Here is a 14,381-nt window from a genome sequence, read left to right on the forward strand (position 1 = left end):
GAAAGGCTTAATGAGAAGAATCAAAACACAAATTAAAAAATGAATTTATGTTTTAAGTCATAAAAAGGAAAAAATTAAGGATAGGATGACATCAAATAAACAGAGCTGGAAATTGAATTCCGAGACCAGTGTCTGAAGAAAATGACAATAACTATGCCAGTTTAGAGCACAGGTTTATTCAGGAGTACAGAAAAAAGTATGTCTCAAATGACCAATTCCCTCCTACACAATTCTAAATTCTTTTGCTTTCACGCTTGGTTTGCTCTTGTTCAGAGCTCTAGAGCAACTGACTCCCGGACTGTAGCCCATGGTGTCTGAGACCACAAGAAGGAGCTTGTATCCAGTTTGTGAAACCATATCAGCTGTCTAGAGTTTTTAGAGCAAATTTCAATGACAAGGGTATAGAGTGCTCTGCTTGCCTCCTGGAGATGTGATTGCGGTCCACTGCTCCAGAAACTCTGTGGCACACCTCACCTGCCTTTGAGAACTTTATGGACATTGGCTTCATTTGGAAAAGCAGTGCGTACATGCTTATTTCCTGATACTTTCGAAAAGGGGCATCACTAGGAGCCTGCCACAGACAGGCAGGGTGCACCTGAGGACAGCGCTGGGAGAGAGCCTTGTATGCTTCACCTTTCATATTGTCCCCTTAGGGTCTCAGTCACATTACCCTGTATTTTCAAGGAGAAATTAGCTCAGCTAATTAGCATCCTTCACCAAAAATTTGTTCACATCCTCTTTCTTACCTTTTAATGGTATGCCCTGTTAGTGGACAAGAGATGTGCTTACATCCAAGGAACACAAACAGCCCTTCAGCACATAGTCTGCTGAGGTGCTGTGTACTGACAAAGAAAGGCTGACACATTTCATTGGATGGTTCTCTCTGTTCAGCCCTTAAGGAAAGTAAAATCTTACCACATTGCAATACATAAAAGGGATAGCAGTGCTGATATGAAAATATCAGGAGACTTTCTAGAATGTTATGTTTTAGCACTGGATAAAACCCTTAGGATAACATTATACTACATCTACTTTGCAAATCCCGTGCAACACCTTTGGGAAGAGAGGTCGTTAATGCGGATGCATCTAAAACTACATCTTTGACTCACCTTGCAATGACAAAGAGGACACAACTGACTCCAAGGCAGGCTAGGAGAACATACATCCAAATATCAGGAGAAAGAGGGTTTAAAAAAGAAAAAACACCAGGGTTTGTCCCATTGGGCTTCCGGTACAAGATACTGATTCCCAGTGTCATGAAGGGCTTGGAAAAATCAATTACTTTCTCTCTTACATACGTAATAGTGAGAGGAGCAACGGCCAGATCAGCTTTCTGAAAACACAAATGGGAAAATAGTCTTTTTCATGTTCAGCAAACACACTAATATCCCTCCTATTTTCCCCCCAAGTATTAAAAACTAAACCAAATTTACTATAAATATTAAGTGTATGACACCATTGAACATTTCTAGGGTGTTATTTGGTACATGATACTCTGTTTCCTCTTTTGGTAGGCAGAGGGACATTTGTGACTTTCAGAGGAGTAGGAGAGGTGTGACCAGGGACGTGGGTCTGGTCCTGTGCAATGAGGCAGACTGCAAGTGAGGACTGCCAGAGCATCTGCACAGGAACTATGCCCACAGATCAGACACTGTCACAGGGCAGAGGTGAGCTGGAAGCGTAGCCTTTGCTGTTGGAGTCTGCAGCCAAGGGATGGGCAGCACCCACTCTAGCTCAGTGCCTGCTGGCCCACTGCAGATTGAGATTTTCCCCACACCTGCAAACTGTTGGTTCAGACATACTGATGCGACTTCCTACTCTGGCAAGTGGTGATAAAGACAGACCGGTGGCTCTAAAAAAATGAAAACTAAAGCAAATATTTAATTTGGGCTGGCTGCATTAAAATACCACATGTGAAATGAGAATAAAGAGAGAAGGATTCAATCTTACATGATCTATGAGTTCTTTGACCATCCCATTCCACTCTCCTTTGTCGTTCTGGGCTCCGTATTTACCATCAGAAACTAGTTTGACCTCATAGATGAAGCCTAAAATGTTTGACAGCTCCTTTAGTAAGTCCAGGCAATAACCCTCGAATCTGTCATTTCCATACAAGGGCTTGTCAGACTTCTTGTACATAACATAGGGATCTTCCTACAGAAAAAGACAGTAGACATGTAGCAATAAAAATGAGGTTTGTTTTGAATTATATCAGTTTATCTAAATTATGTTAATATTTTATAAATGGATTGCAATTAGATGGAAACCAGTAATTTACCGTGTCCATTAAAAGCTGTTTTAAGTGTGTTAACAAATTGACTGAATCAATTAGTGATACGCATAAGGGCCCTAATTTTCAGTGGAACAGACCATTCACAGCTCCCAGGAGCTTTAATTATAGCAGTGCTTGGCAACTGCAAAATCAGACCCAAGATCTGTACTCTACATTCTCTCACCCTAAGGGACACGAAGCAATATTGAAAGAGAGAGAAGCCTAAAAAAAAAAAAAAAAAAAAAAAAAAAAAAAAAAAAAAAAAAACCAAAAAAACCCATATCATGAGGAAACCTAAAACTTTATATTCTGTGAGAAATAAATCTTTATGGAAAAAATTTTCACACGTACAAAATGGCTGTGAGTTGAGCAGGTATTCACATAAGAGAACGAATAGCAGAGGTAGATTGCAAAGTACCTTGTTGCTTTTCTTTTTAAAGGATTTTGGATAGAAGAAGAAATGGGCAAGTGGGTTTCTGCAGTTTAATGTGGCAAAAGACCTCTGCTCATTTCTTTCAGTCCTCTTTGTCTCATTTTCAGCAAAAAGTAATGATGTGTTGGCACTGACTGCAAATCTGAGTATTTGTATGTGTTAATTCCTGTGGGAAGAAAAGTATGCAGGGTTGAAATACTGAAGTAAGCCAAACAATTTTGGAGGCAAAGGATCCTGAGAGTCTTTCACTGGCTGTGGGGTGTTTTTCAGTATCTAGCGTATATATGGATATGTATGTTGATTCTGAGTCTAAATAAAATAATTTGCCTGAAAGCAAGCTAGTTTAACAAAACATTGTATAGTTTTGTGGAGGAAAACAGCCATGGAGTGGAGGGTGGAGGTGGCAAAGGTGGCCGCAGGGAGCCCCGTAACTCACCATCAGTAATGCTGCAACATATAGAGCGGCTGATGGTGCCATCTCCTCCCAGCGTGACTTACCAGAATGGTGGTGACGATCAGTGTCCTGTTAGCCAAGGAATCTGTGATGTTGGTCGATCGGTCTTTGTTGCTGTCTGTCATGTTAAGGCCACTGTATGAGTTCCAAACCCCAATCTGCACAGAAGAGAGTGGGTGAGCAGCTGCAGCAAGCCAAAACATTTCCCTAAATGCTTGCTGCTCTAGTCACCACAGAAAGAGACACCAGCAGTACGAAATGCTAGAGGAGGGAAACAGTTATAGATCTGAGTAAGGCAGCAACATCAAATGGCTGACTTAGAAAACCCAGGGAACATATCGCCCTTTCCAATGCAGGTAGAAATTAATAAGCTGTAGGAGTATCAGGTAAGTCAATACAGTGCTGTATTAACCAATTTGCTACAAAAGTGGAATGTGTTGACTTTGTTTCCTGCTAAAAAATGTCAAATGTCTATTTTTATGACTTTTTTAAAAATTTGTAAATGGTAGAGGTGAAATAATATGGCAAAATGGCAAGATCTCCCTCTTCCAATACAACAGATTAAAAGCTTGAATAAATGTGTTGAAGCATATTGATGGCTGCACTGGCCTTTTCCTTCCACTGTGCCTTAAGCAGGTTTAGCAAAGATTATTCTGTCATTTCTTGACTACTATATGCGGCAGAGCTAGCAAGGTGATAGCATTTCACACACTGATCAGTATTTGTTCAGCAAATATAAGTGGCCAAAGGCAAATTCCTTCCTAGCCCCAGAGATAGTGAGGAATTCCAGTATTTAAAGCCCAGTCCCAAGCCTCAAGGGAAAGATCTTCATGATTTCAGTGGATTTGGACCTACACCTTGTGAGAGCAAAATTTATAAACGTGTTGATTTAATCAGATAAATACTGACTAAACATAAAAGCAGTCTGAAAGCACCTTCATTGGTTTTTTTGCCTCTGGGTTTACATGCACAGCATGGCTAAGGGCTGATGTGAGAAAACTCCAGGCAAGGAGCTGTCTCAGGCAATTTGGCTTGTGTTGGAACAGTTGTGGAGAGCACCAGACGGATGGTTTGGGAGACTGACATTACCACCCACCGAGCCCTACACATCTCCGTGCTGCTTTGCCAGCATGTTTCATCTCCACTCAGGAGAGATCCGCTTTCAGATCCTCCCCGTGGGTACTGCCAGCAAGCCTGCCAAGTAAGCCTAAGACAAAACCTACTGACTTGTCCTGAAGGTCTCTATCTGCCGTCAGATGCTCAGTCATTTCAGACCCAGGTTGGACCCTTTGGTTGTTAATTGAGGCAGAGAGGATGTTGCCTTTGTACCAAACCCAGCAGATTCATTTGTGCCTGCCAAGTGTGCATTTGGGGTAGCAACTGCATCATTTCAAACAAACTAAGGGTTTGTGTCCCTGAGTGCCGTTGCGTTCACCTTTCATAAACTTTTTTCCCAAAGTATGCTTAATGGTGAGAGTCATGCCATTTTTTTTAAATTATTTTTTCAAGCGTTTAAAAGTCATTCCCTTTGTTTCCAATACTAGAACAGATTGGGAAACTGATCTGGCAAGTACACAGGAAACAAAATGTTTGATATTATGATAGCGTGTGCCAGGAATATAGTAAATAACCAATGTCCCTGAATTTGCACCAGGGTGGCTGAGTTAAATCAAAAGCCATTCTGTTCGTTGTTACTGACTTGATATGCTTTTATTGGCTGGCAGCAGGGAAGAGGAGAACAACCATGAAGACTATGGAGAGACACAGTAACAGTGCGTACAAAATACACCAGGAGACCACTCTACGTCTGGATAAAAGAATGACACTAGGGGTCAACCTTGATTAGAGCAATGGAGGAGGTCAGAGGGGTGCTGGAAGAATGAGGTCAAGGTAGTATATCACTATGGTAAATCCGGGGGATTTATTGCAGTTTAGTGACAAGCTTGAGAGGTGTCATATGCCCTTCTCAGCAAGCCTGCGCTCTGAACCAATTATAATTTGGTTTAAATCAATTCCGTGTAACACGAAATGCCTAGAGTCAAAAGTGAGATTGGCTCAATAGCATTCTGCATGTCAGGTAGGATGATCTATTCACCAGTAATGAGGGAAATGGGGGCCTTTGTGCCTTAGCCTGATTCACTGAAGATTAAAACAAGGTTATTAAGTATGTGCTTTTTAAGAACACGGAAAGAATGCTATAGGATGCTTTACACTGTCTACTTTTTGGCATTAAAATTCCTCCCAAAACAACACAAAACCAAAAGCTTTTGAACTGTGTATGTGGGAGGGGTGGGAAATAAAAAGATCTGTGTGAAATATTTACAAAAATATAAATCTAACTGTTATAGGAAATTTTTATCTTGTGATCCAGAACACTCTAAACACGGTCAGTAACGACAGTTTTTACCTTTTCTTTACAGAATGGCAACCATGGGTTGTAACTCCAGAGGGGAGCAGTGTATGGAGCTGGTCTCTGACTCACTCTGGTGCCTTTCCCACCAGGCAGAGGCACCTCGTTAAAAGAGGGATGAGATTCCTGGGGTAATTTAGATCTTTTATAAACAAGCTTAGTTCCAATTTCCATATGTTAGTGAATAACAGCACCCACTTAATCATCTATATTATTTTCTGTAAGGAGCTAATAACACATTCATCAAAATTTTGAGTCAACAATGCTCAAACATTATGTGCACAGTACACATTTTGCAGAAGGCAAAAACCCCCTCAACCGTGCATGTTAAAACAGTCCTTGCTGATGATGCTAACACACATTTGAAATGGTGTAAATTTACCACTCGTGGTGAATCTTAGGTGAATCAGGAAGGATAACAGCTGAGAAAAAGACTGCATTTGCTGCAGCCAGGAGCCTCTACTCAAAGAGGAGAAAAGCATAGCTCCCAAGAAATACAATAATAATTTAAAAAAAAAGGAAAATATTTTGGTAAAAAAAGCTGAATCCTGCCAAGATATTTTTACTATTTGGCGTTAGAGTGTCTGTAGTTGGGATGAAACATTCTATCAGACAAAAAGTCACTCTTGGATAGACCATTGTCTCTAAACTGCAATATGAGAGTCACCGTCACACCCAAAGGATGAGTCTGAAGACCCAGCCCAAAGGTTTTTTGCATCACCTGTCTTTGTACAAACCTTCTTCCACACTTTATATAAATGATTAGAAACCTCGCCAGCAGCCTTGGTACAGAGAAAAATAAACAGAGTGCTTCATTAAAAATGAAAAGAGAACCAGTCTGGAGACCTCTGTGGGAGCAATTACGATTAAAGTCTTAATTAACCCACCAGCAATTACCATTCAGAGTCAAGCCAGTGTACGCAGAGCAAGGGACAACATGGCAGCCAGCTGACATGAGCTGGTTGCCCGAGTTAGGGATTATTGGACACCCACAGAAGACAACTCCTGGGTGACGATGGAGGGAGCCCCGTGGTGCCCGTCAGGAGCCCTTGCTTTCTGGCTGAGGGCTGAGGCAAGGGAAAAAGAACTAAACTAATCTCAAAAACATGAAGAATTTTTACCATCTCAGTTCTCGTTGAGGTTATTACTCAGGCATTTTCTATCTTCTCTCCCTCAGGACACATTTATCAAAAGCAGTACATGTAAGAAAAGTCTAGGTTTTATCCATATATATGAATTTTCTACACCAAGTTAGAGCAGCAAGAACTGAAGATAATACACACTTAAGATAATTATTTCCATTCAGACAATTGTTGCCAGTCCCAAATTCCTATTGCATACCTCAAAATGCACGGTACACGTTGTAAAATAATAAATCTTATTAGCTCTGTTTTAACCTTGACTTAAATAACCTTGAGAAGAGTGGCTTTTTATCCCGAGCACAGCAGATTCAAACTGAGGAGAATGGACTTGACTACACCCCTGTCGAATTATCTTTTTGTCATTGTTTTACAGAAGATCTGGTTACCTTCTCTGTTCCTTCCTCCTTGAGGCTAATAACGTCCAAATCAAAATCCTTTCGTAAGCCGTCTGTTTTGTTGAAGGTTATACGCCCTGTCAGGCCATCCCACCGTGCCTGTGTGAACACAAAAACACTCTTCCTTGTAATAATTAGTGGAATCTACTCTGAAGCCATAACGAATATAATATTTTAAACTAACCATACCATTGAATCACTTCCACTTGAATCACTTTTTTAAGCATATGTGGCTTTGAACTTTGCTAAAACCCACCCTTTTTTCAACTTTTTTGTTCTTTAGTTTCTCTTCAATACGTTTCATATTTTACAATTAGGAACAAGTTTGTGATGGTTTATATATATTGATTTAAGTATGTTTTGTACTACATAAAAAATAAAAATACATTTAAGAGAGAGAAAGAGAGAATAAAATACTATTACTTGAGCCCAAAGACAGGTCAGTTTTGCACTACATGAGAATTCACAAAGAAATTAAATAAGGAGTCTGCTTTGTCCAAGCTTTGGGTCTGAACCTTGGAGTATGAAAGCCGAAATCCACCAGTCTTGCCGGAGTAATCTTCTCTTCATCCCAGCCTGGGGCCTTTTCTCCATAATGAACAGGTAACAAATGGCAAAACAACAAAAGTAACAAAGTGCTGAATGGGAGTCCCCACACGTTCCGTAACGAAGGAAGGCAGCTAACCACCCCAAATCACCAAAGCTTCCTCAACACTTCGGCCATGCATTTCCTAGTCTCCTATGATAGATACTGCCCCTGCCTGAGTAGCAGGGGCCAGAAATCCAGATCTTTCTAGGAAGAGACAAATAAAAGAAGGGCTTTTGTCACACTTGTTTGATTTCTTGGACAGGCTGTGGTTAAATGTCCCCCACCAGCATTGCCCTGGACTTTGTTGAACTGTTTCAGTAATCCCTACTCAATTTGCATCCCAAGAAAGAAGCCAGAAGTTCCCAAGTAAGCAAACAAGGTGCATCATTCCTAGTAAGAACACTGCCCCTGCCTGTGCTCACAGGCACTGATGACACAATCATCATCATCACCATCATGGCTTGGCTTTGTGAACGAAGATTTGGGAAGGGTTTTTCCCACACTTACTGCAAGTGCGCTGACGGCTGCACTACAGGGCTTTGCAAACGTAAGTGCACCCTTCGGGGCTGTGCGGTGGATTTTTTAGGTGAGGCACCAGCGTGCGCGGAACTGGCTCCACCCTTTACACCTGAGGTTCATCTGCCAGGGCCTAGCGAGCTTGGATGGTGACAGTGAAGTCCTCGGGTCGTAGGTTTGGTTAGAGTGTCCTTCTCTTAGATGGAGCCTTACAGGGCTAAACGAGCTCCATCTGCCCGGGTTTGGAGTCAGAGTTGTCCTTCTCCTAGGATGGTGCCCGAAGGCTAGTGAGCCCATCCTGCCCGTGGACACACTTTGTCTGACCCTTCAGCTGAGACCTGTCTGGCTTGGGAGACCCCACCGGAGGCACATGCCACCACCAGCACAGCTCTCAACCTCACAAGGGCACGCAAGCTCCTTCCCCACGGCAAGGTGGGCAGAAATGAAAGGGGATGAGACAATGATGATGCTAGAGAAGCAGGCTTTAAGGAAAAATTAATCTAGTCTCAGAGACCTCATAAAATCTTCGCAGTGTCAGGCACATGCAAGTCTTACATACAAGTTGAAGTACAACATACAAGTTGCATATGATCAGTTTTGGTCCAGACAGCGTTTTACTCTTCTTTCGTAATCAAGTGAAATGAAATTTTCCTTGTTTTAAACATTATTGTCAGGAGTCAGTTAAAGTGGTGGACTTTGCACATCAGTCTATGATGACCATGATGATTCTCTGTGCTGGGAAATGCTTCTTCAGTGCAGCAGTGCAATCTCCAGAACTAACTTTCTCCTCGGTTTAAGTCTTCTGTATCTTGTAAGCTTCCTAGCAAGCTCACTTTCTTTTAAATGAGATTTCTCTGTCTCTCATAAAGCCCCTATTTCATCCCCAGAGCTGAAGCTTCTCTATAAAAGAAAGAATTTGATGGATTTCAAACTGTAGATGCTTTTTATAATCTATTTTTAGGAACTCCCATATGAGATTAAATTCTTCAAAGATAAAAGAAAGGGTGATGATAAATGATGGCATAGTTACTTCATATTTGTGTCAGCCATATAATTCTTAAATTACAAGCTTTTCTACTGTGCACTGTTATTTGCTTCATTTAATTTGTTGTAGACTGATGACATAAGGAAAGCTGCATTAAAAATCAGCAGACTTACAGGATGGTGTTTCCCCTTCCTGTTAAATCTTAATTCTAGCTTTGAATCTGCAGGATTTAATCTCAGATGCTGGGGTGTTATCACCGTGTGCCTCAGACAAATCTGGTGCATCTAGAGTTTTGTGGAATTACAGCAGGATTTTGAAGCACGTTTAAGTAAAACAAGAATGGAAAAGCACAAATGCCACAAACTTTCTGTGAGACTTTCCATCTCAGTGGTGCAGGAACATAAGAAAATCCCAGCTGCAAACAGTGAAACACTTGTGGTTTGCTATCCCGATGCAGCTAAGATAGCAGGAGAGTACACATATCAATGCATTCATTATAGAATATCTCTTTTCCAGTCTGTCTTTTTATTAGACTGACATGACCCCCATCTCTTATTCATAAAGACAGAACATTTTTAAAAATACGATCTTTAGAGATCAATTCCTCCTCAGAGAGCAATTTACTCCTGTGAAACGCTCACATTTATCGATTACATATCAGATGCTCCGTTCCCCGCTAACATGATATGATCTTGAGTAAAGGAACCAATGTTATTTTTAGAAATGGTATTGGGGGCCTACATCTCTGTTCTTGTAAAAAAGATTTATATGGTGAAATGCTAGCTCACTTTTGAAAACAGGCATTGGCTCTTTTACCCCGTGCTAAAAAAAATGGAAGGAAAAGATGTTACAAGCTGCATAGGTGTATGCTTAAATTTCAAGGTAGCAGAGAAGTGCATACGGCTTTTGTCTATTTTAAGTCCCAATTAGACCATCAAATAATGACCTGAATGTGACTTAAATTATAAAGAGAAATCAGGGAGTATTTTTCAGAAGAGTTAAAGCTAGATGTTGAAGGGGTTTTTCAGACGCTAACTGTGAAGCAGGCACTTCAAATATCATTTGAATTCCAAATTTATTTTCTGATTTTTATTTTATTTTTTCCAAGTAAAATTAAAACACTTGGGTTTGAGTCCAGTGAGTGTATTTTTATTCCTGACTTCAAGACATTTGTGGTGCCTGTGTGTGCAGCCCATCTAGACATACAGGTGATGTTTCTCTTCTGATCAGAAACAAAACTTTTCCTTAAGAAACCTACAGTCCCTCCCAGGTCTTCCGAAGTCTATGGTAAAACCTCCAACCTTGTACTAGAATTTGAGTCCTAAAGCACAACTGCCTGCTGCGTGCAAAGATAGTGAAATGTATCATTGCTCCAAAATCATAGCTGTATACCCCCGCTTCTAGATGCCTGTCAGGCAGATCAAGGATGCGAGTCCCTCTTAGGCACCGTGTTCAGGCACGCAGAACAGGCAGCAGTCGCACAGCTCTCAAATGCAATTAACAAACAGAAATGAAGCAGGACTTTCTGAAGAGTCCGACACCACACGACTGTTTAATACAGCAATGAGATTTCATGCTTTTATATGCAAGATTTATAGCAATATTAATGCTTCTAGTGACACTCATCTTAAATGTTACAGGATATAATAAAAGTTGATTCGGAACCTAATCATATAATTCATCAAAAGGAATTGCTTTTCTGCACTCTGTCCTTGCTTTAATATTAGAGGAACGAAGGGCAGAATTGAAACAAAATAAGGGAGAGAGAATGTGTTTTTTATTGTTTGTATGATTTTGAGTAGTGCTTGCAGCTTAATTAAAAAATCTTATTTTCGGTGGCTTCTGTTTCTAACGTCCTTTGCTTGTCTTAGACCTCATTTATGCAGGGTTGCAGGCTGCCTCTGACAACAGAACCGTGAGGAAATGCTGTTCTTTTGGAAGTTTGGTTTGCAGAAGCAGGGCAATGCTGTGTTTGAGGCTCAAAAAAACTCTTATAATCTTCAATACCATGTTTTATTATAATTATTATTCCTATTTCTGAGTTGTAAACATTTGATTACCTTCTGCTGTTTATTAAACAAAATGGGGACTTAGCCCAAAATGTTGCTTTCAACTGGTAATTTAGATGCAAACTAGAGAGGACCAGCAGCTACTCAGACCCTTTCTTACTAAACATTTGAAAGGTGGTAGATAGAACAGGTTGCATATAAGTCTTCAGTCATCTCTGAAGGCTGTCAGGTACCTGACATGGCAAAAATATCCAAAGCGCCCTATTTAAATCTGTGAAACATCCAATTTTTACTACTTAAAAAAATTAAGATTTTGGGTAAACTGCAGACTGAAATCTGGGGTTAAATATTCCAATTATGATATTGGTTTTCAAATAAATATATTCATGGAAAACTAAAACAACTAGAAAATGAATCTGATTCAGCTTCTAAGAGCAAATGCTCCAGAAGCTTGCTATTAATTCACACCACCATCACAGGGTCTTTAGATGAATTTCCACCAAATCATCTTCATTCAGTTACTATAGCAGCCTTAGTTGTGGATAAAGCCAATCAACATTTGAAGCACAGAACCAGCTGCTACCAGACTTACTAAGGTAAAACAACAGGTACGTTCCATATCCTGTTTCTTTTGTCCCTGCCAGACCTCACTTATTTTCACTGATTTGTCGTCTTAGCAAGATATAAGTAGATCAAGAAATCCTAACCGTCAGTGTACGTAATGCATTCACTGAGGAAAAATTCAGCTTTATGGCATAGCCTCAACGGGATATAGCCAATTTTGTAGATACTGCTTTACTGCACACCAAAGTGTCAATCTTTCTCAGACAAATTGATTGCATTTTTAGTATTTATTTGGTTTTTCTTACTCAAATATTTTTGTTAACTGTTCATCTGCCTATGGCATATTTTCTCTTTCTAAGTTCAATGTCACAGTGATAGATACTGGACCGTTGCATTTCAGATTAGAAAACTAAATTTCTCAAGATCTTTTTTAAAGTGTTCAAAGTGCCCTTGTCACGAGGCAAAAATGCAACAGCATGATCTTAATTTTTGAAATTATTACATTTAATAATATTTCATAATGTGCAGACATTTCCGCTCTTCTATTGATATTCTGCTTATTCCAATACCCTGTGAAAACCTGTTCTTTAGGCCTCCACTTGTAATCAATTAATCAATCTCTTTAGAGATTCAAACTCTATGTTTAACCTTTTATTCTTTCTACCGCTCAAAAAATAAGACACACCCCCTGTTTTGAGCATATTTTCACAGCTAATGTTAGAAGAAAACATCTGAGACACAAATATGCACCCCCAAATACAAATAAAACTGTGAGTATATCACTTACAAAATATATGTACATATTGAATCTGCTTTAAATGGTGTAAGGAGAAAATCATAACTCTTAATTAATTTTAAAAATATATAGAGAAAAGAATTTGATAAAACTTCTGAGTGAAAAGCCAAAAACGAACTGTCCTGCTGTTCAGCTCCAAACCTTCAAAATCCTGCACAATACCAGGTTCGAGCCTGACTTCATGCGATATATTCAGACACTTCGCATCTGCCACTGAGGCCTGAGTTATTGTTTAATATGAAAGTACTGTAAATTCAGAATAAACAACATTTTATGTGAAGGTTATTTCTGGATAGAAGTGTAATGCTGAATGACAGTCTGCTTCATTCAAAAGCCTTACAAATATATCTATCTGGGCACACAAAATAAACTCTACTGCAAACCGACTTGAGAATTTCCCAAAGTAGACGATGGGTTATATTTAGTTGCTCAGTTTGTAAAACAGTCTCTATATTTTTTATTTCTTTCTCTCTCTCTCTTTTTTTTTCTCTCTGGCTGTTTATGTGTAACCTTATCCTACAAGTATGCAATTAGCAGAGTTTTCCTGTGGATTTAACAGGAGCTTGGAACAGAAACTGGTTAGCTGGACTCTTCAGTATGGGAGGATTACATTCAGGAGCTAGGGTGCAGTGATAGTGATATTGCTTCTAGGTGCAGTGGAAATCATAATGTGCTGTGAGCCTCACACCAACTTACCAGCTCATACAATTAATCCTCTTATTAAAAGAGATCTTCAAGGATTATGGACTATAGTGAGTTAGTGGATGGTTTTTCTGTTATCCTGATCCAAATGTAGCATAACAGATGTAATAAAAAGAATTTCAGCATTCAGGGTTACAGGGTTTTATCTACCCCAATGAAAATCATGATGCTTCACAGTCCGTTTACTCCGAAGAGATCTGGGACTGGAGCAGTCCCGGGCTTTTACTAAGCAGCACTATAACGGAAAAGAGGAGGTGTGGGGGAGCACTTCTCTGGGTAAAGGGTTTAGGCAGCTGTTACAAGACTGAGCACACCTCTGCCTTGAAACAAGAGAGAGAAATGGTGGATAAATAGAGAAAGGTGATTTCTTATGAGAGTCACAAGCTGTTCTATGAGCTGCTCAAGAGCCCTTATTTCAGAGCAGTGGTTGAGCTTAATGGCATTCGAGGTAGTCATTAGAAGGGTTTTTCATGTGACTAATTTGGCAAATGAACCCTAAATACTTGAGGATGATGGCTTAGGTGGATTTATGTCAGAGCTTATGTTGGAAAAGCCTTTGACTTCCTTTAAAGCTTATACCTGCCAGATATTTCTCTATATCACTACCGGAGACGAGGAAGTGGGCATGAAGAATTGGAAGGGAAAGTCAAACTTTGTCAGTTATTCTTCTTAGTATGAGCAGAGTCTATCATGCACAAACATGACTGTCACTAGAGTGTCTGGGTGGGATTATGGTTGACTATGAACTCAGAAACCATTACTTTACTGTGTTACGGGCATTGGGATCCCATTGTAACAGATACTGCCTATAGAGGTGAGGCAGTATGTAGAGAAATTCTGTTCCAAACAGCTAGCAGACCAAACACTCTAAACAGATAAAAGCTGTCACCAACCTTTTACAGAGGGAAATCACAGCATTTCCAGCTACAGGACGACTTCACCTAGATTTTAGGTCATGCTGCCTTTGTTCTAGCGTGATGTGGTAGCTACAAGCATGAATGGTGAACAGCCTGATCACGTCAGCCTGTTGGCAGTGCCTGCCAAGCAATGGTCAATTTTGCCTTATCAGGTACCACGGCACAGTTTGTGGAGCTGTTCTGAAATGATTTGCTCA

The 14,381-nt window shown here is 40.1% G+C and overlaps 1 protein-coding gene across 1 annotated transcript in view; it reads right to left on the reverse strand.

The window, feature by feature from the left end:
• GRIK1 (glutamate receptor, ionotropic, kainate 1) overlaps positions 1-8,150 on the reverse strand; it is a 37,718-nt gene extending 29,568 nt beyond the window's left edge. Inside the window, exons 1-6 of the mRNA XM_010134486.1 lie at positions 8,118-8,150; positions 7,098-7,205; positions 6,307-6,351; positions 3,204-3,317; positions 1,951-2,154; positions 1,110-1,333 (exon numbers count right to left, since the gene is read on the reverse strand). Of these exons, the coding sequence (XP_010132788.1) occupies positions 1,110-1,333; positions 1,951-2,154; positions 3,204-3,317; positions 6,307-6,351; positions 7,098-7,205; positions 8,118-8,150 (728 nt within the window). The remainder of the gene's footprint in view (positions 1-1,109; positions 1,334-1,950; positions 2,155-3,203; positions 3,318-6,306; positions 6,352-7,097; positions 7,206-8,117) is intronic.
• Between the last annotated feature and the right edge of the window lie 6,231 nt (positions 8,151-14,381).

Source organism: Buceros rhinoceros, unplaced genomic scaffold (assembly GCF_000710305.1).
Source record: "Buceros rhinoceros silvestris isolate BGI_N320 unplaced genomic scaffold, ASM71030v1 scaffold3544, whole genome shotgun sequence".
NCBI classification, from domain to species: Eukaryota; Metazoa; Chordata; class Aves; order Bucerotiformes; family Bucerotidae; genus Buceros; species Buceros rhinoceros.